Source organism: Carassius carassius, chromosome 22, assembly GCF_963082965.1.
Source record: "Carassius carassius chromosome 22, fCarCar2.1, whole genome shotgun sequence".
Taxonomy (NCBI): Eukaryota; Metazoa; Chordata; class Actinopteri; order Cypriniformes; family Cyprinidae; genus Carassius; species Carassius carassius.
Genome location: NC_081776.1, coordinates 17,072,763 through 17,096,279, shown reverse-complemented (window position 1 = coordinate 17,096,279; position 23,517 = coordinate 17,072,763). Strand labels below are relative to the sequence as shown.

The 23,517-nt window shown below is 35.9% G+C and overlaps 1 protein-coding gene across 1 annotated transcript; it reads left to right on the top strand.

Annotated features, from left to right (window-relative positions):
* The first annotated feature begins 3,918 nt into the window (after positions 1 to 3,918).
* tmcc3 (transmembrane and coiled-coil domain family 3) lies at positions 3,919 to 19,679 on the top strand. Its single transcript, XM_059505491.1, has 4 exons — positions 3,919 to 4,145; positions 15,515 to 16,464; positions 16,908 to 17,043; positions 17,962 to 19,679. Exons 1-4 carry the CDS (start codon positions 4,083 to 4,085, stop codon positions 18,262 to 18,264), a joined length of 1,452 nt encoding a protein of 483 aa, XP_059361474.1. The 5' UTR covers positions 3,919 to 4,082; the 3' UTR covers positions 18,265 to 19,679.
* The last annotated feature ends 3,838 nt before the right edge of the window (positions 19,680 to 23,517 follow it).

Sequence of the window (23,517 nt, the reverse complement as noted above, 5' to 3'; positions counted from 1 at the left end):
CATATGTCTGTATGAGTGATTTAGGTCATGATATTAAAATGAATGAAACAGCTCTAGCAGTGGCTGATCGAGAGACACAGCTGCTTCAGAACTTTCATATGCATCTTATGCTTGAATGACTAAAAATGGTTCGATCTTAAAGATGATTCAGAAAAATGATGACACAACCACTCAGAACATTTTAGCAACCATTCATATAAAAAACAATCTAACAACTACAGTATACATTAATAACAAGGTTAAGGTTAAGGTAATAACAAAAATCTTTATAATTGATGATTTATAATAACATTGTGTTATTGTGTTACAAATGTTTTTTTTTTTGCAGACAAAAAATTGACCCTTTATGTGCTTACTGTTTCTTCACTTACTACCCCTAAAAATCACTAATTGCTGTGGCATTGATCAACTTGTTTTGCGGGTCAGTGGTTGGGGTGGAGGGGGTCACTGCTGTTCAATGGTTGATGTCACATGGTAATTTCCTTCTCTGGGTCTAAATGCAACTGTAACATTACTGTAAAATATCTGCATAATCGGTCTACATGTTTGTACATACACACAAATTATTTTTAGACTGGAAGGTTGAACTCCAAATGCACTATTTGTTCTGGTATGAATGTATGTACAAGCTCTCACAAGTAGGATAAGTGCCGGTGTTATTGTGTAAGGTGCTTGTGCATGGAGAGTAAGCAGGTGTGTGTGTCTTGAACTCTGTGTGTGTGTGTGTGTGTGGATCTTATTGCCTTGTCTGCTCAGTTTGATGAACATCAAGGGAAAAGGTAGGCCTATATCAGCCCGTGTCTCTGAGTGTGAGTATGTGTGTCTACCTGGTGTTACTGGCAGGGCTATTTCACACACTTCAAATAAATTAGGCCCGTGAGAGCAATATATAGTTTCTTCTGGTGAATATTTTATGCTTTCCATTTGTTTTGAAACCAGCCAGTGATTACATGTTTTAGAACGGGTTATGGTCGAGCAAGGACCGTTTAGAATGGTAGTATACATGGCAATGTTAACGTGTTTGGTCTTGACAGAATAGATTTGAGACGCTGCTGCAGTGGGAGAGCAAGTACGGAGACTTGCTACTGTCAATATATCCACAGACATGAAATACTGCTGCTGCACGTATAACATATATATGAAATAACTCCCACATACTGTAAAATGTGTGAAATCACCCCGTAGCACAACAATACAGGTGGAGCTGGGAAGGTGGAGGGTTTCTGAAGTGTGCTGCAACTGCTTCAGCAAACACTAGCCGAGTACTTAAAAGCTGAGCAGCAAGCTCATTGGCAGAATACTGAATACTTTAAACGTGTGACGGAAATGTTATGTGACATGTTGTAACATATGTTATGTCGAGTCCTGGTTTGGAGAGTATACACTGACACATAAATCCACAAAAAACAGTGCTATTTTGTGTCAGCCTCGTCACGTGGAAAATTACGGTTGAACCCCATGTCACATGGATTATTTTACCGATCTCCTTCCTACATTTCTTTACCTTGATCGCAGTAATTAAATTGCTCTCTATGGGAGGGTCAGAGAGCTCTCAGAATTCTTCAAAGATATCTTAATTTGTGTTCCGAAGATTAGCGGTCTCATGGTTTAGAAACGACATGAGGGTGAGCAATCAATGACAGAATATTAATGACATTTCTGGGTGAACTCACCCTTTAAAGGATGAGGTGAACTTTATGCCGATGGTACTTTAAAATTTTTTGATTAAAACAGTCTCTTTCAAAAGAACCAATTTGCAAAAAAGAGAGTTTAAATGGGCTCTTGGCTTTTCAGTGTATACAGAATAAATTCCAGTTGTCTTTTTATTTACCAATGCGTCCCTGTTTCTGCATAGCATTCTTAATATGGGAAACAATGCTTAAAATAACAATATTGTCTATGTATTATAATGCTGCCTTTTTCATTTTTTCTTTGGTAGTACTGTGGATGACTCTCGCTAGCTGTTTACGACATAGTTTTTCATGTTAAGCGTTTCTGAATGTTTTCACACTTTAGAATATCCAATTACCAATGCAAAAACTTCAATGCAAGCATCTGTGTTTTTCAATAACCACATATTACATAACTGACCAACTATGGCAAGACATAACTGTACCATTCTACCCACAAAAATAATGAATCAAACATTGAATTGTTTTATTCATGCCCTAAAGAAATGTAAAAACAATCTAGCAATCCCAAACAAAACCATTTCTGAGACTGTTAGCCCCCCGTGACGCTCAACCATCAGACCTTTGTACTTAAATGCAATTAGATGAGTGGCAATTCACAGTCAGGGTTTGTGCATATACAAATGAGATTATTTACCAGCACAGCAGGACAGATGAGAATAATTGTAACAGTTCCTCTGGGAGATACATTACTAAACCTACTGACCTAATGGCAGTCTCATACAGTAAAGTAGCTTTGGTGTATTACTTCATTATAATGTGTGCAGTTTGCTAAGCGTAACTATTATTATTAAACATTACAATTATTTGGGTACTGATATTTTATTGCTAATTCTGTATTACCCCATGCAGTGACCAAGAAGCTAACAGTTTAATGTGGATACATACAGTGAATAATTGCTCTGACATTGTGGAACTGGCGCTTTACCTTGACAAAACACTGTATGTGTGTGTTTTTCTGAGAGCTGGAGATAGACAGTGCTCTGTGAAGTTGACACACCCTGAATGAGCCTGACATAACTCTTTCAGACCAGTAGATGATTAAATATTCAGCACTCATTTGAAAAGGTTTCTACTGTAACACATTAATGCTGTAAGATATGATGGTTATTTTTGGTTTGGAAGTCAGGACTATCGGGTGACATTGCAGCTACTGTCCAGGTCAGATAAATAATTAGTTGACTAAGAGATGCATTTATTGTTTTAATCAAATTTTAATAGATGCTTATAATTGTTTGTACATGAGTTTTATAGTATTTGAGTAGAAAAATTGAAACTCTGGTTAATATCTGCTGGAACATTTTATTTAGTGAGAAATAAGTATTTTATGTTCTAACACATTTTGTAGATAATTTCAGTACTTATAAACATATATACTTTTTAAACCTTTCATTTGATGATTCATCGAAACAGAGCCAGTGTTATTTTAACATTACCACATTTGTACACTATTTTACCATTTAAACTTTTATTGCATTTTTATTTTATGTTTTAGTCATTTTTATGTTCTTTTGTACTTTTTATTAGTTTTTTTTAAGCTATCTATGAAACTTTAATTTATTATTTCAGTTGTACCTACTTCAACTATTATTATTATCATTTAACAGTTGTTAAGGCGACATTTCTAAATTTAGGCTCAAGCTAAGTTTTCATCTTAGTTTATTTAAGCTTCATTTCGATTAATGATAATGATTTTAATAGAATTTTTATAGGTTTAGTTTTTTTAAAAATAGCAACACTGAAGCCTAAATCTTAAATTTAAACTTGCTTGTTCCATACTTGTATGATTTATAGCATATATATATATATATATTGAAAAAGAAGGGGAAAAATAATATAGAAAATTAGCCAGAAAATTAGCAAATACTTTTTTTGATAAGAATAACAGTAACAATTTTGACATTTTATCTGTTGAGTCTATATGATTTTTTGAAATATAACCTACATTATGCAAAAATATGGATATTTAATAAGATGTCTCATGTCCATATTTATATGTGTAAAATCAGAAAATATTTTAAATACAATTATACGTTTTTAAAAATCCTAACTTTTTTTATTTAACTTCTTTTTATTTTTTTATAGCTACTGACTGCAGCGAAAATATTTGCCCAGCTGTAGTACCTCCCTAAATGGCTGTGACGTAGTGACGAACTCGCGTCCGGCTCCTCCCTCCATTTCTCTCTCTCTTTGTTTCTCTCTCTCTCACCAGATAAATATGCATGAGGGTTGAGTTACTGTGAGTGAATGTGCGTCGCGCAGATTACAAAGAGGAATCCACGGACCGAGAGCGCGCGGCGGCGCCCCGCAACCCGCGACACAATGGTGCAGACCGTACAGCCGCAATCACACATTGGAGTACAGTTTGTCCGGACCGAAGTGAACTGAATTATGCCCAGCGCCGAGAGAACTTTACCTGAACTCAAGAGGAACTCTTTCTTACATTGCGAAATGGTAGTTATTTTTGAGTCTTTTTAATCCATCCATGCAGCATGTTATCTAACCCTGACACTCTACATGATGTGTGGATATCATATGATCAAATGTGTTTCTGCTCTTTCTGAGAAGATGTTTTTCTTGTTTATCAGTCTCGTGCTTCACCGATATCTAATTTTACTACAGTAATTCTACAGTAACCAGTATTCTTTTGATGTAAACAATGCGGTTTTGCTTCACGTACAGCGATCTTATTTTTATTCACATACATGATAATGTACTGCTGCCATGTTGTTTTATTTGCATAGTTATCATTAGATTATTGTGGTTTTTACAACGTTTACATTTATTAACCGTCTTTTATTAATACTCATTGGTTCTAAAATGTAACTTATACAGTGATGTGTATATATAGTAACATATAGTGATTATATAGTGATGTATATAAAACCTAATATAATGTCTCTGTTAAATATTTTAAAAATGGCAACATATACCTAAAAAAAGTATATATTTACTGCTATTTTCCAAAACATTGGGGCTCTCTCTCCTAAATGTTTTCAAAATAGAGTTTTAATTTTAATATTATAGTTTGTATACCTCATTAAAATGACATTTACCTCAAGATTAGTTGACATACTGTAGCATGCTACGTTACCATTCAAAAGTTTGGGATCGGTCAGATTTAAAAAACAGTAAAAGAAATTAATACTTAGGATGAAATAAACTGATAAGAAAGACTTTTCTTTTGAACTTTCCATTCATCAATGAATCCAGAAAAAATGTATCACCGTTTTTTCACAAAAATATTAGTCAGAGCAACTGTTAATAATCAGAAATGCTCACTGAACCTCAAATCCGCTTATTAGAAAGATTTCTGAAGGATCATGGAGAAAAGACTGCTGAAAATTCAGCTTTGCCATTACAAGAATAGATTACATTAAAAAAATCTAAAAATAGAAAAATATTTCAAATTGTAATAATATTTCATAAAACTTTTTACTGTATTTTTCATCAAATAAATGCACAAGAGACTTTTCAAAATCTATTACCGACCCCAAATTTTTGAACAGCAGTGTTCAAGCCCCAGACATTTCAGTTATTTACATGATCTATGCATGTTTCTGGAGTATTCCTCTAAAATAAATAAATAGGATAGAAATCCAAAATGAATGCCAATGGAATTTCTATCATAATTTGGAACCTGTCCTAGAAGTGTTAGATCAGATTCTACTGTTTAATTTGTTCAAAAATCCTTGTTTATTATCGCTTTAAAATTGGTTTTCGAATTTTAATTGAACTTTTTTTGTGACTAGGTCTGGTATAAACATCATCGAAAATATAAGCTGAATAGTAAAGTACTTCTCTCTCCAGTGCTCAAACACCGTTGGATTAAATAATAGTGATACTTAACACCAGTTTGACTGGTTACACTGGTGTTTACCGTAATGGAAAGAGTTAATGGTGATGCTTCAGCATTCTCATTAATGAAAATTCCAAGTATTTGTTGCACACACGCCTAATCCACATTGAAATGCATTGGAAACACTGGGGTGATGGTGGCGTGCTGGGGCATGTGCTTGGGTCTTGAGTCGGGCTGTTGTAAGCAGAACAAGTGTTTCTGTGTCCAACATACACGTGTGTGTGTGTGAGTGTGTGTAGACCCCCCACCCCCCCGACCCCTGGCACTAAAACAATGTGTTTACCAGACTGATGCTGTGCCACTTTGCTTTTTTAATGCGTGTAGCCCCTGCTTTGTTTAAAAGAATGTGTTGGGTTTGTCATTAAAACCTCAAGTGTGAACTTTTAAGTGAAGAAAACGAGTGCATTAGCAGCACTGCGTCAGTCTGTGTGTTTAAATGAGGCTCTTGTCGGAAACACAACCACATGGTGTTAGCACAGAAGTGTGATTTAGTGAATGGAGGGGTCTCTGATAAACTCAATTGTTTTGAATGTGTCTGCCAATGCATTATTAAGCCTGGTGCTAATGGAGAGAGAGAATTTAAAACACATTCGATCAGCCTTCCATAATTGAATTTATTTGTGTGTACGGTTTGTTGTATCCTAAATGTGTTGTGTTAGTGAAGCTGCCTTTTTGGATCACCCCATTGGATGAAGTGATGCAGTACTGATTAAATGACCGATCTAATGGAAACATACACTGAGTTCATATGACTACTAAGCCCCTTTCACACTGCGATTCCGGGAAATACACGGGTAAAGTGTCCCGGCAATTGTTCCCGGGTCGCTAGATTTTGCACTTTCACACTGCCAGTGATTACCCGGGATATGTGCGTGCTTTCACACACAACCCGTAAAGGTCCCGTAACGACACGTGACATCAGGGCGTGACGTGTAATGTACGAGTCGAAAACGTTAGGCACGTTATACTTTCACTGGACCTGGCGAACGATCTCAGCGTCAGCGCGGAAAGTGAGGAACTAACTGATCTCTGCTTCATTACAGTTTGCACATATTTTTTCGTCGCGAACGTTGATCTTCCTTCATAACAGCCGACAAAAAAGAGTCGCGCGATAACATGCATCATCACTTCGACACGGCATTAAATCTGGCTTTTGTTCACACAGTGCACGTCCCGGGTTGAACCCGGCAATGTTACTAGGTCCCCAACCCGGGTTCAATGCCGGAATCAATCCCGGGACGTGTTTGCTTTCAGACCATTCTAAAGTGATGTTAAGCATTGTATTTTGCCACCTTTGGATGCCTAAAAACACAAACATACACTCATTTACAGATCTATCATCAACCCGCATTGCATTTATATGCATTGTCTAACTTTTCAAAATTAAAAGTTTGATTTTCTCTTAACATTTCTTGGTTGATTTCTGCTTGGCTAGCTTTAAACATATAATGATCTAGCTGGCAGATAGATGTTTTGTGGAAATAGCAAGAATGACTTGCGATAGCCTTGGTAGTATCAGTAAGAATGGGTTGAAAATGAAAAAAAAAATCCAAAACTAGGATGTCTGGTGTATTCAAAGTGCTGCCATTACTGTTTGCAATGTGTGGAATGGTGCGCTGTGATTGGTTGAGTGGATGTATTGCATTTTGCAAAGAAGGGATTTGTCGCATTTGTAGCGGTTTGGAAAGATAGGGAGAAAACATGACAGAATAATAGCGGATATTGCATTTTGCATTTTCAATACTGACCAGATACAATACTGATTTTGGCGGAAACTCAATTTTTGAGTTGGCAGATATTTGTATTATATGCATTGTGATATGAGGATAACAGAATGGAATGTGATGTAACCATCCACAAAATATTAAATAATAGAATTAAAATTATTCGTTTTAAAATAATTTTTTATATAAATTTTCGGTGTTTGGACCAGTGAAAATGTTGGCAGGGATGTAGGAATTTGGCATAATAACTTGTTATTGTTATTTTTAATCTTTGAAGATGTCTTCAATGGGAGATTTTTGTCATATTTATTTAATTATTTACTCAACATCTGGGGACAATATTGTCCACAAAATCTAGCTACCACATGCACGAAAGCGCATTCGAATATAGTTGTTGTTCAAAAGACTTCCTGCATTCCTGTTGTTTCCAGGGTAACCCATAGATTCCCCTTTCAACCCCCTCACCAACATGTGAAGCATGTCTGTATATTGGGCTGATGCAATAAAAAAAAAACTAGATTGCTCCCATCAGCAGTGGTGTTGACATAAGAGCTTGAAGTGATGACACACTCTCTGTTTCGCTAATAGTTATTAGGGTTTCTGTCCCCGTTGTGACACTGTCCGTTGTGGCCATAACTTACTGCTGTAATAGTGTGTGTGTTTGTTTTACAAATAAGATTGTGAAACTGGCTGTGTCCCAGAATGCTCTCTGTGATGACAGAAGATTTGTGGATGAGCGTGCATCTGGTACTTCATCTTCATATATTGGAAGAGATGGAAAACAAATTAAAGGAATGTTCCTGGGTTTAATAAAATTGAAGACCTCTGGACAGCATCTATGTGATAACAACTTATACCTGGTTACACCACATGACATTTAACCTACATTTAGAAACATGGCATTTAAAAACCTTTCTTAACAATGAAGGAAGGTGTTTTTTTGCGATGCAAAAACAACATGAGTACATTTAAGAACTTGAAAAAATGTGTTTTTCCTTTTCTTTATTGTGTACATGCTTATTTGTCACTGACCTATAAATGCCTTAACAACAATTCTGGTGTTGTAATTTTAAGTGCATTATTATGAATGTTTTTACAAACTGAGGGGCAAGTCAGAATTATCATCCCAGTTGTGTTGAGTCCAGTACGTTTAATGTCACTTGCTTTTATAATGCCATATAAGAAAGGTTTATTTTCGTTGTAAATGTGCATGTAAGAAGCGTTTCAGTTTTTGAGTGATTCCAGATAAGGTACAGGAAGTTTCTCATGACATCATGTCATTGAATCTTTGATGTCTCTGTGCAGCTGCATAGCCATTGTGTGTATGTGATATATTTACATGTGTGTTGTAGAGAAATTTGAGAGCAGTCAAACAGTTCAACAGTGCGTTCTGTTGCTCACACAAACATGTCTTTGCCCTCTGGCCCTTGAGTTTCTAAGTACTTAGTCACATGACAAGCAGACAGAGCAAGTTTCTGCAGGGCCTTCATGCTGGAAACACCCGAGTATTTATATGTGTCTTCACACAGACATATGTGTTAGAAGTAACAGTATGATAACAGATGGCACTTGAAGTGTTTTATTTACACAGAATTTAAGGCACGGTCCTTTCTTGTGTCCCAGAATGATTTTTATTTTTTTTTGTATTTACAGTTAATTTAACATTTTTTACTTTTGAGGCTTCAATTAAATGATCTCTTTAATTTATATGAGCATGTTTCTCCTTGTGGGTTTCAGTGTCGGATCCTGATGAGCTTGTTGAGATGAACTGACCTCATTAACAAGTGATATTTTATAGCACTGCGTGAGGGAGGGCTTCATACTGCTTGGTATTTCTTTTCTCTACTTTTAACTGTGCAAGAACTGGTACATGTAGGTGGGGGTGTTTTAAATGAGATATATTTTAGAAAAATTGTAATATATTTGAAGAAAAAAAATAGATATCATGCCCATTTAAACTGACGTGTCACAATATTTGAGTGATCGCTGTGTTCAGCGAAGATTCCAATGGATTTTAGCAAATTGCAAAATGCAAGTTGACATTTTTTTATTGTAAAAAAAAGAAAAAAATCATACTGTTACGTGTCTAAATGTAACATTATCTCACAGTCTAGAGATATTTTACTGCAAACTATATTTGCAAAAAATATATTTATTTTTTTCCAGCTGTTACAGAGCTACTAAGTAGTTGCAAATATATTATTAAAGTTGAAAATTTTAAGATATTATTTATGTAGAGCACCTAGTCATTTTAAATACAGCCAAAAATAGGCGCATGGCCCCTTTGACTCCATCTTCTAGTTCCAGAAAACTTTTTTTTTACTAATCTGCAAAACTAATCTGGTCCTCAGTTGGATACATTAACATACAAAGGCCTACATTTCCATGTCAACAGCAGCCATTCAGTTCTCAGACAGAGTCTCAACCCACCCAGTGAGGTAATATATAGAGAGTAGGATAGATACTGTGACTTCTAAACACCAGAAGATGCTATCATTCTACTCTGCATATGAATACCAATATTCAAGTCATTAAGAAAGTGCCAAACATTATGCTGTTTCTGGCTCCTTGGTTTAAAGACGAGTGGCTGATGTTTGTGAAACATGAATCTGCATGGATCAGACTCAGACTGTAGACTAATTTGCATGCCAGAAATGTCAGTGATTGTATACACTCAAACATACAAAGAAAACTTGACATTACAGGAGAACATCTCACTGTAATTAACTGAAATGGTAGTATTCATCTTAATTATGTTAATTTAATTGTGCAGCCTACAGAGAAAAACATCCAGCTGACTTGAATGATACAGTACAAAATTGACTGCAAGACATCTAGTCCAGCAGTAATGTTTCTTCCTGTTACACTAGAGTGAACTTCCTCATTACAACATGTTCCTGTGGCACATTCCAGAGTCGGAGAAGAAAGGCCCAGAGAAACCAAGACATACAGTTTATCCACACAGATAGACATTTCAACTAGGAACTTTTCTGAATGTGAAACTTTCATACAAAATGCAAGCAGATATAAAACCAGGTTTATGCTTGGCGGCCTTTGCTTGGAAAAAGGATTTGGCTGTTTATGTGTATATGGGTTTGCTTTTGGTTTTATCACATTACCTCTAAAGTAGGGCTCTTTTGACTGGATTAGCACTTAGCCAACACACACACACGTTAACACACAGCTGCACAACTCTCTCCCGCCTGGTGTGTGCCTCATTCCTAATGAATTTAAAGAGAGAACAAATCTACTCTGGGGATTTGGAAAAGAAGCCCGAAAGAACACATCCTTTCAGGCTTTTTGTTTGTGTGAGAATTATGTTGTGGACTTTGTTCCTAGCTACTAGGCTTTATGAATATAATCCCACTTCTATAGGTATGTTATGCCAAATCAAACTGAATAAGTGCAACCACAACTGGGTAATACAAAATAATAAAAACTGAAATTTCTGTTGCATTACAAAAACAGAGACTGCAACCCAATTTGGCTACTTCTCTACTACAGTATGTGAAAAGAGCAGAACGTCTGAATTAAGACCTACTACTTCCAGTGAGACACTAAAGTCCGCTTTCAGTAGACGCATCGAATAAGGCCATAGGAGACGAGCTGGAAATGGCAGTGAAGCACCAACACTAACGCTGTAGGTTATGTGACAATGAGAACATGAAGTCCATTTGTACAAAATACATTCTTACTATATAAAAAAATACTTTTGTAACGGTTGCAAAATAAATATTTATTCAAAGGATTAACTTCTTAAGACAGTGTGTGATTTCGAATGAATTTGTGTTTGTTTCTTTATTTGTAATAAACCGTTTTATTACAATTTCCACAAACTGTTTTTTAATAAAACATTAAAATGTTCCAAACAGTATTGTTTTGTTCAGTATGTAGGATGATACAGACAGAGATTTGTGTAGGAAACCCTCTAAAATATGCATAGTCACATGGCCTGTGCAAGCAGTTTAACCAGTTCAATCTTTTCGTTTATCTTAGGGGATGGCCAATAGAAAATCCTGTTTCACTACAATAGTCCCAGCCTTTGAACGTATGATTTACACAACACTGGCTTTCCTATGAGGGCTTTGTTTTGTGTGTGTGATAAGTTAAATGTGTATGCAACTGCATTTGGGATGTAGTTTAAGCATGGTGTTAGTTACTGCCATCCAAGCACTTTGTCATTACAGCTATTTTTTATTTATCTTCTTTCATTTCCTCATTCTCTCCATCTGAAACTTAAACTCTTCACTGTAAAATGCAAACGAGGGCGATTTTCAGGGTCTGCTTATTAGAGTGTCTAACAAAGAAGTTTTGATTTCAATTTCATGTAGGTAGTTACATTTCAACAGTATTCTTTTTGTAGACCTCAGCAATATGTAAAGCATGTGAACAACCTCACACGCGCACACACACAAGGGCTTTCTGTGTACAGAGCTGTTCTCCACTCAAAGGCTAAGAGCTCTTCGCCACATGCTAACTCTAATCTTTTTGTTTTAACCTCTCTCTCGTAATAATCCAGCGTTGGATTATACAATCTCAGTACACACATTCCTTGTTCAATTTGTTTGGGTGTAAACCTTAGTCAGGCTTTAGTTTAGAAAGAAAACAAGATGTACTTTTAATATGGAAACTAACAGGCTCAGTTTGTGAGAGCTGAGAGACATTCTTTGAGTTTCAGTTATGTTTATGTGCATGTGTAATTTTTGTTGTTGTTAAGTTAAAAATAAATAAATAAAACATAATAACTGGTGTGAGAAATATGAGCAATATATGCTAGACAGGCTTAATTTAGATACAAAGTGACGTTTTGATGTAATTTTAAGTATTTTATTATCCAAGAAAAAAAGTTGTATGCCATTTAAAGAAATCGGCTAATTAAAAAATAAAATAAAAACCAGACAAATTCCAGATTGCAGAGATCACTGATGACATAAGTCTGGCGCCAGGTGTGTGTATGTCACAGGAAGGAGAACGTAAGGAAGGTTACCGTAGATGAGCAGACGGCCTGTTTTTCACGTTTGATCAGACTGACCTAGTTCTCCAGAGTACCATTTCTGCCCTGAAGACACATACAGTCTGGTCAAAGTTAGAAGAGGTTCAGAGTCGCTTCAGTGACCCACACGGAAACATGACTGGAGCTCTTTTACATGCATGAATCATTAAATGCCAGTTGACAAGAAAAGCCATGTTCTTTTCACTTGTTCTAAAGCAATATATTAGACGGGTCAATTAAGTGGACGGTATTGAGGTGTTTTTTATTGAGCTGAATTTTGATATGTATTTAAAAAAAATAATGAATGTATCTTGTGCTATCATCTAATTCTATTTCATTGAATTATGTTGGCATATATTAGGTTTTCTTAACAGAAACGTTAACCCAATGACTGCTATTAATACACTTTTTTTTTTGATGTATTAATCTAACTTGCGCTTCCAAGTTGTAATGTTAACTTTGGGACATTTGAGGCATTATAAAAAATTATAAAATAAAAAGTTTGAGGGATTTAAAAACTACACATACACAAAACTAAGATTCACTGACAGTGCAACATTTGTCAAGTTCCACTTCATTCAACTGTTTCGAAATTCACATGGTCTTCAAACCAAAGAAATAGTGAAATGAAACTAAGTGAACTGATGTATGACATTTTTTGAGCTTGCAGAAGTCCTTTGCCATCATCACGAAGGCATCAAGTTTTCCTCATATGCTTCAACCCAAATTGAGTCTCTGGATGTATTTTATAGATTAATTTCTATTCAGATTCATGAACTTGAGTTGACATGGATTTACACAATGTGGCTTGCATTTGCTTGTCTTATCTTTCCTCTCCTCCACTTCATTCAAGTCATAAAAGCCTGTGTCCCTGATCTCTGTCGGCCTGTTACTGCTTGATGAAGAGCTGCCATGGTAACTGACACATTTAATTTCATTGCAATTATCTGCCATTTGGACATCTGAATAAAGTTTTGCATGAGGGTACCCAGAAAATTTGTCCATAACGGATGATAATAAGTATTCTGCTCTGAAAAGAGCTTTTCTAAAGCAATATTGAGCGCTCATAACTTTGGAAATTGCAGCCTCCATCTGTCTCCTGTTATTGTTGTTTGTCCGTTTTGAAATGCTAATGTGGCTCTTAGAGAATGGCCTGATGAAAACTCACCATCTTCACAATCAAAGAAAAGAATCATTCAGGTTAATTTAAAGGGATAATTCAACTGAAACTGAACTTGGTGTTATCATCTATTCATCTTCGTGTCATTTCTGTATCTTTCATCTTGTTATTAATTCGTCTCTAGCTTACCCCAAAAATCTAATTTCTGCTTTTCAGATTTGAAAATGAATGGATAATTGAAATTCTAAAACTATCAAATGGCTTTAAAAGACACAAGACCTTTATGTACTACTTTTTATAGTCTTTTTGAGCTTGACAATTTTAATCACCTGCAACATTCATACAGTAAATATCTCATTTTGTGTTCTATGGAAGAATAATGTGGGTTTGACATGATTGAGTAATAGTCAGTCTATCTCAAGTTGGTTCCTAGAAATTTTTTTCTAAAATTATTTATCTCTATATTGCAAAAGCTGTATATATATATAAATATGTGCTCTAAATGGCTTTAGCCATTCAAAAAACAATCTTTAGAGCACATTTCAGAGTACATGTGCATATAAAACATTTTACTTGTATACGACTATAGTGATCAAGACAATCCCACTTTTAATGTGCAGTTGCATCAGTGAAATTTCAGCAAAGGTCCATTTTCACACAAAGCATGCAAGCTTTTGTTTACAGTAGCAAGTTGGCATGGCAACTGTTTTTATTTCTGTTATTGCATCACGTCTCAAAAGCGTGTCTCAAGCAAGCTACTTGTGTTCTGTGCTGCACTTTTTTAAAAACCATTCCTCACATTTTAGATGCAAAGATACTTTTTGTGTGAACGGCCCCTTACACTGTTTGCTCACTCCATGGTTGCAGTGCGCTGTGTTTTACACCAACTGGCAACCTGGAGTGTCAGAATATTATTGGGTAAAATGGCAGTGGACAGAGTAACACAGACCAAAAACAAAAACAGACATTCTGACTCAGAACACACATTTCAAAAGTAGAATAACTGACTGTTTTTTACATAAACAAGTTTGAGAACTTAACATGTTTCCTAAATATCTGCAAATTTATTTTATGCTTTAGTACGGTCAATAAATTACATACAGGACCTATAAATGTTTTGTTAGTGGGTACCAAAGTACAGTGGTCCATTGGACCACTTAAAATGGATTGACCTGTAAATTATGATAGTTTTCAATTTTAGATGAACTGCCCTTTTAGTTTGCCTAAATGAATTTTATGTCCTTCAGGACCCTGGGAAATGGCTTATTATTGTCAGCCCATTTCACAGGCGCATAAAGTGACCTTATGAAGGGCTTCATTTATTTCCTCATTCTGAGAGGAATTCCTTCCACTCTATTTGGTCCAGGGCTGATTTCAGTCCAAAAAATGTTGACCCAAATCTTCATTTACTACTAAGCCACAAAAGAACCATTCTCTTCATCAGTCATTACATTGCATTACATTCAGTGTAAATGGTGATTGATAAAGGATAGTTTTTGACAGTAACAAGCCAGTTGAGACTTGTGCGTCCTGTCTCAATGTGAGAGAGATTATTTTGTTAACTTTTTATTACTCAGACAAGTGAATCCTGAATTGTTGTGTAGCTTTTATATTTTTCAGTTCTAGGTAGTGCCATCATGTGACTCTGTGGCTGAAAATAAGTCTCCTTTGTTTATTTCCTGTTCTAATAAAGTATGCCTTCTATTGTCCTATGGTTACTAAGGCAGTTTAATGGCTGCCTCTTTAATGCCTGGATCTTGTCAAACTGTGTGCCTCTGTTATATCCATTTGAGAAGTCCTATAAATATGCATATACATATTATATATTTCTTTTAATATTGGACGCATGCATAGCGCAAGAACTTAATAATAAGTGATGATGCTAATGATTTTCTCAACAAGCCTTTTAAAAATATTCACTGAAATGTGCAGTTCAAAAGAACTACTTTGTGGAAATCAAATTCTCAATTTTATCTGCATCTTTGTTGAAGTTTAATTTGGATACAGAAGTACATACCTCAAAAGTACATAAGAAAAACAAATAATACTAATATATACTACAAAAATGAACACTTATATTGTATCCATCCTGAAGTTATTAATTGAATTCTCTCGGTTTCTTTTCAGGCGGAGAAAGGTTGTGATGTGATCACCCTCAGCGTGCCAATGGTCATGCGTAGAGGAGGTTCAGAGACCTGTTTAGATCTGGATTCTGATCTGGTGGTACGGGACACCCCACGATCACGTACTGGTCTGGACACCCTGCAGCAGAAAGTGCTAAAAGTGAAAGAGCAGCTGAGAATTGAGCAAAATTTACAGGATGAGAACGTGGCTGAGTATCTCAAACTCATTAACAGTGCCGACAAGCAGCAGAGCAGTCGTATCAAACAGGTGTTTGAGAAAAAGAACCAGAAAACGGCACACAATATCATTCAGCTTCAGAAGAAGCTAGAGCAGTATCAACGCAAGATGAAGGAGTGTGACCTCTCAAATGGGACAAAACACACGCCGCCACACTCCAAAGAAAATGAGCTGCACAAATACAACCTCAAGGAAAGTGTAGTCACTGGAAGTGGGCGCCACCCACATTTGGACAAAGCCAAAACGATTGGCCCGGGAGTTTCACTGTCGCCACCGTTCTTCTTCAGCAAATCCAGAGAGATTGCAAATCTCATTCGCAACAAGTTTGGTAGCGCGGACAACATTGCACACCTGAAGAGCACCATGGAGACGGGAAGTGGGTTGCAGGCAGAAGGGGGAGCCCGAAATCTGAGCGGCAGCGCCACAATAAGCTCTAAACCCAAATACCCAAGCGATGACGAGTGCTCCACAGAGACGTCAGTGTCGATTGAGAGTAACGGTCATGTGACTGGATCAGGTGTGACGGGGCAGCACTGTGTGTCTGGGAGAGAAGGAGGCCACGGGGAAAACAGCAGCCGGATGGTGGAAGCTTGGGAGGAGATCAGGGAGTTGAGAGAGAATCAGACTCTGCTTGCAGAAGACATTGAGACTCTGAAGACCCAGTTTAAATGTGAATTTGAGAATATTACACAAACACTACAAGAGGAGCGGTACAGGTAAATATTCGTTCAATTACATTTTGATATAAACATATTAGTGTTCTGACGTTATTATGTCAGATTGAGTTAGACCAAATCAGCCTGTGCCATCTAGAGTTTCATGACAGAACTTCTGATTTATGATGTTGTTGTACATTTATAATGTTATTTCTAAAATGTACTTCAATCTTAAGTGTTCTATTAATTGTTTAGACAAAAGAAATAAATAAAATATTTCAACCATTTATCTTTCATCACATATCATGCAAGTAATTATCAGCGTATCACTTGAATGTTAAAGTATCATAGGCTCCCACATATCTTGTGATCATTTGTGGCATGTTGGGAGATCATGCTGGCAACCAACATAAAAAATGTAACATAAGCTGGTCTTATCATCTTGGCAGACCGCTTAATTTCCTCTCTATATCTTTCACACACTTGTTGTTCTTCTGTATGAGGTGTGAGCGGTTGGAGGACCAGCTGAATGACCTCACAGAGCTTCATCAGAACGAGACCGCAAACCTCAAACAAGAACTAGCCAGCATTGAAGAGAAAATGGCCTATCAGGCTTGTGAACGAGCACGAGATATACAGGTACAGACAAACACACTCACATACACTAGACACATGAAAAATGGAATACCAGATTAATGTTACTCTGTGTTCTCACCAGCCACAACGTGATAATACAGTGAAGGTATCTTTTCCTTTATAAGCTGAGCTTTATTCTAAACCAACCACAACCACAAAAACCCAAACTATAATCTCAGTCCACATAACTGTATTTTATACACCAGATATGTTTTGATTTTGAATGAAAATTTAAAACAAATACTTCAGTTTTGACACGAATGCATAGATTGAGCACATAACCAAATACATAGTCAATGAAAGTATACTCAATTTTTATAGCACACACGTACATATACACAGAATATACTGCATGTTAGCTTGCTTATTTATTGCATGATGTATTTAAGTCTGCATGTCATAGTAAGAAGACACTAGGTTTCTAACCACAGGTTGAGAGTAGTAGTTCTGACCACAAGATTTTGTGATTCTGTTTGCGAATGTTCAATGGAATTACGGTTTTGGAAAACACAGAATCTTTAAACTATGTTAATGACAGAACTTGCGATCATAGACGCCTAACGATGCTTTTGGGAAACGCACCCAAGGTTGGAATGCTTATGATTGTGTTATTGTTTTTCATTAAATAACCAATAAGGTTATATTGAGCCCTTACCTTTTAGATATAATTTGGCCATTACAATTGTTCTGTAGATCTTCACCAACAAAAATGGTTCCAAAAGAAGCCAGAGCATCAAGCTTTGTAAAACAGACTGGAATAATGCATGCAACAACAAATTTCATTTCCCTGTTCCAAGCGCTCTATTATCACTCCAGGTTTCTAGTAGCCGTTATATTAAATATCAGCAATTATGGACCGCTGCTTTGCCAATCAGATATGAGAACTGGGGTTTTTGTATCTCTTTCTTTTCCTCTCCGCAGGATGCTTTAGAAGTTTGTCAGACGCGAGTGAGTAAGCTGGAGTTACAGCAACAGCAACAGCAGGTCTTGCAGTTGGAAAGTGCTGACGCCAAAGTGCTGCTGGGAAAATGCATCAACATCATGTTGGCCATCGTCACCGTGATCCTAGTCTGCGTCTCCACTGCTGCTAAGTTTTCCGCTCCGCTGATGCGGAGTCGGCTACATATGTTTGGGACTTTTGTATGTGTGTGTCTACTGGTGTATAGCTGGAGCAACTGGGAGCATTTGCAGTGTGCAATAGAACGGATGCTGCTGCCCAGATGAGGGACATGAAACATGCGCCTGCATGCGCGTTCAGTGATGTTCTTGTCAGATAAAGTGCTCCTCCTGGGATATTCCCGTTATAATGTGACTGTCCCAAGATGATGGCTTTACCACTTTCTCTCTTTTTTTTTTTTTTGGTCTGTTGTGTTTATGTGAAAGAGTATTCATGATGTACTGTAGAAACGGGTCCATCTCTATAACTGTGTTGTGTTATTTCAAATAGCTTTTGTTAGCTGTCTTAAAAGTAAAGGTTAACAACCTTTTTACATGCTTCATGTGCTTTTCTTTTAGGTGGAGATGGCTCACAAAAACACATCTTGGTAATATTTCATTCCACAATCATAAGAAAAAACATATTTTGCATAAAGAAAATGAAGACTAATTAGAGACCATAGTGTTTTTGTATTTTATTTTATTATTTTTTTTTTTTCGTATTGTGACATTATTGTCATTACATATTTTCTCATGGGTGTTTTACTTTTGAGTAATTTTCTCAATTATTTTTATTTTCTTTATTCTTGATTTACTCTCGATAGTTCCTATTACTGTGATGCATTGGATTCTATTAGGAAACAATTTATGATAATTTTAATAAGTAACTTTCTTTCTTTCTTTAATTGCAGTAATGAGAATGTTTGGGAGATTATCATACTGTTAGAATGACAAAAAAAGAAAAAAAAAGTAATGGTCTTAAAAAAATGCTCGATTTTCTTTATGCACTAAAATGTGTACCTGATTTTAAATTTTGAGTGAGATGCAAACAACTACGTTTTAGACATGCTTTGTAAGTTTCATCCGTTTACTGTGTGTTTTTATTTTTTTTTTTAGCATTATTTGTACTAATGAAATGGCCTGAAGTTCTTTTCACTGGCACTTTAAACACAGCACCCAGGTTTATGAGAATCTGTGTGTTTTTAATTTTATTTTGTATTCTTTAGTCTGAGCAGTGCTGCTCTGTACTGACCACAAAAGATGGAAACACTGTCTTTTTGTTTATTATGCATTAGAAATGCCTTGGGGTTATAGAAACTAGCACATGAGAAGGAAACAAATGTCTCTGTCAAGTTGATGTAACATTCTGAACTGTTCCTAATGGAAGTTAGAAAGACTATTTTTATATACATGTTTCATTTGCTTTAATGATTCCCACAATGGAAACCGATTTCAGCATTATTACCATTGTTCCTTTGAGTGCATGCCTACCTGTGGTTTTGACTGAAGATTGTATAAAGCCACAAAATCTGAATTTAGCCATCAACCTGAACTAAAATGTGGTGTTGTGGCCTTTTACCTGTAAGCATGGGGAAAGTGATTTTATTTGTTTTATACATGCTTCAGTGTCCATGTGGTAGGAGACTGTACAGGTCTTAAATATTATCTAAATTTAACAATAAACGGCCTCATTTTTACTGAAATTTTACTATTTGTCGATTCTTTTTTTAATCAACCACCTGATGCATTTCTCATTAGATGGAAACATTTTGTTTTTTCTTGTATTTTTGTTATGAAAATGTAGTTGTTCAGTTCATTTTTTATATAATCTGTCTGTGTTGTTTGACGTTTGTTACCTGAAAGATAATCCTTTGCGAGACGTGATTCGTGGAATGCCTTTGATGATTTTCAAAGGTCACTGATGACGCTTATTTCAGACTTTCAGAAGGGTGTCGCTCTCTTGTGGTTGATGAAGGAAACGGAACTTGAATTAACTCCGGTATGAAACTACAGGAAAAAAAGCTTCCATTAATCTCGTCGGGCAAGTGGGATGATAAACTTTAGCTGATAATACACGGGACAAATTTTGAGCAATGATGCAGGGCAACTTTGGCTAATGTTGTCGTTAACGAGCAACCAAGGTGAGGCAAAGGACCCACGAGTGACTCGGGACCGATCTGAAGTAACTTATCCAGTAAGAAATGTTACCCATTCTCAATGGGAAGGTGTCCAGGCAAAATTGCTTAAACAGTCGCCGATATCATCAGCCTTACAAACGTGACAGTCCACTCCACTAAATTTAACAAAACTCCAGGCTAGATACAAATAACGAGCCTTTAAATCAGAAAAGACTGCCAAACATCGAATTTACCGCAAAACGATTCAGTAAATGAGTGAACCGATTCAGTCTGAGTATTGATTAGTTTAGCTGTGTGACGGATTCATTGAGAAGAACCGACTCAAATATTTGCCAGTAGGACATTGCTAATGCATACTCTAGAGACAATGTTGTAACTTGAATTATTATTAAAAAAGAATAATATTAGTTTATACACATACAAACAGAGTATTTACTGAAAATGTAGATAAGGTAGCTAAACTTACTTTTAACTCTTGTAACGTAACTCCACAAAGATGTTTAAATATTGTTCAGTCATGATTATTTCGTTTTTTTTCCCACAAACCTTTTTTCTTGAATCTTGAGTTAGGCTGTCATTGCGTCTGTCGATTTACTTACAGTCTCAAATGTCACTCTGCAACTGCAAATCGATTAAATTGACCGTTAGAGAAGATTGCGTCACGATGTAATTTACATATGAGACCGGAATCAACAAAACACAACAAAAAAGTGAAAACTGTCGGTTTGAGGTTCTCACAAAAATTGATTAAGCCCTCGACTAGCAGTCCCAAACGCTCCGAAAAATAATTCAAGATGTTTAAATATTTTTATTTGTAGTTTTCTGATGCCTAACCTGTTTTTATACAGTCTATGGGCCTAACGTACTTTTTCTCCGCTCAGACTGTCATCCGAAGCGCGCGCGATCCAGATAAATATAATTACAGTATTTAAAGGCAGGGTAGGTAATACATGTATAAACAACTTTCTTCCAAATTTGTTTAAACTTTATATATATATATCAATGCATAATTAAAATGTAAGTAATCTGATAAAAAGAGTATAAAAATCGAGTGACTCTAGACCGTTTATTCTGTATTAAACACAGCTCATTATTTCCATTTCGGGACGAAACATAGGATTGGCTTAGGCGACTGTCACTCTCTCGCAACCATGGCAACCACCCTTTTGCCACACATGACCTGCCCACTTGCGCGTGCACGTTTGATTTGAGGAATTCATCAGGCACGGATCCTAGGAATACCAAAACAATGGCAGAGAAACAGCAAGCAAAATTCACAGTACCAGCCTATGCAGTTAGAGAAGGCAAACCAGGCAAAAAAGGAAGACAGTAACAGTACAAGAAAAGGCAATGAACAAAAAGTCTTTGGATAAACAAAGAAATAAATGCGAGTTTATATCGGCGTGGCTTTCCAGCGATGGCGAGAACTGAGGGAACTCAAGGGGCTGAAAAGTGACTCCTTGATGGCTTTATTTCTGCTGGACAGGTAAATCTTTCTTTTTGATCATACATATTTTTTTCATGAAGCATGTGTCATTAGCACACGTAGCTGCGTAATATAGCTAACATAACATTACTTAGCGAGCCATAGTAGAGGCTTTGGAAGGAGCCCAGAAGGGAGGGGGTGGAGTGAATGGAAATAATGAGCTGTCTTTAAAACAGTCGTGAGAGGTCTACAGTCACTCGAATTTTATACTTTCTTTTTCAGAGTACTTACATTTTAATTATGTATTGATATATAAAGTTTAAACAAATTTGGAAAAAAAGTTTTTTATAAATTTTTTTACCTACCCTGCCTTTAAGTATTCACGCAAACATAATCTATTATGAACATTTGGGTAATAGTTGTGGAAAAATATATGATTTGTTACAGTGTTTTAGATCCGTGCATTACAGTAGCCTAGGTCTTATAATGCTGTCTGTCATATTAATGTTAACAATAAAAGAAAAGATGCATTATTTGTTTCTTTCTTAGATTTGTTCTACTGTCCACCCCCTCCCCATCTGTTTTCTTGTTTATATTAACAAAGTTAAAATAAAAAATAGCTAAATTGTGATCATAGCAATTATTATAACTGCAGGAAAAGATGCAACGTTGCTCTGTGATTTTGCATTGGCACTTTCAGAAAACGTTTAACTGGGTTTTTCTTAAAATTGACTTTGTTGATTCTATCGACTTGAAATGGTGTAGCTCAGTCTCAGTCCATACATCATTCTGAGTCCCATTCAGGTCTTTTAAATAGAGAACGTGAAAAAAAAACTAATTTTTGAAAATTTGCTAATTGTGACTCATTTTGCAAGCACAGGTCACATATGCAGTTGACTCAGGCTTTCATTATGACTAATAATAAATGGTTATTGTATTAACAATATTAATGCATTTAAATAGTTCATAAACATCTTAAAGGCTATACGTAGTTGTTTCGATCACTTTGCTGTTTCCACAGTTTTATGAATGTAATAAAAACCAGAAGCCACAGTGGTTTATCGCTTCATCACATAATTTAATGGTATTTTTATTTTGGCATTTCATTGTTACCATACTTACTTTTATCAAGAAGATCCAACTAACGATTATTTTGATAATCGATTAATCTGTCGATTATTTTTACGATTAATTGGTTTATGTGCTTATATTTTAGTTTTTTCCATTTTTTCCCCAAGTAAATTATTAATAAATGGTCTTTATCCTTCAGCATAGATTTTTAAGAGATTTTAACCATTTTGCATTGTCATATCCTCATTAAAAATATACCTGGAGTTGTTTTATTGTGTTAGTAATCCTTTGTCGAACTCTTCTGCAATCAAAACACTGACCCATACTCTAGCAAATTTCACAAGGAGATATCAAATGTTTTCACCATGGCAGTCCTTAGAGCTCCTAAAGTAGTTTAACATCCCGGACAAAGCTTATTAAGGAATCTTTCAGAACATATTTTCACGAAGAATAAGGATAAAACAGAATAAAATTGCAGTGCATTGTATTTTATTATTTACTGGAAAACAGCTTTATAGCTTTTGCTGTGAAATTGTAAACAATCCTTCGAAAAAAGTGCCAATGGCATGAAACCTGAATGGAACTCACAATTTAAAGTAAAATCCATCAGAAGGTTGTCCAGAAAAAAAAATTGGACACACACAAAAAACCTGCTGTGTGAAAAAGAGCAGTGAATACTTAGAAAAAAAGTGTATTTCAAATATCTTTAAACATTTATCTCTCTCATTCAGTCATAATTAGGCTGCACGACTGAATTTTGAACTGGTAAACGACAAACTGATCACAGAACATGTTTGTAAAGCTTTAAATGTTAACTGTTAAAAAGCAATGTTATCAGCTTTTACGACTAAACATTTGCAAACAACATTGTACTGGAGAATCTGCACAAATGAAAGTCTTAGGGGC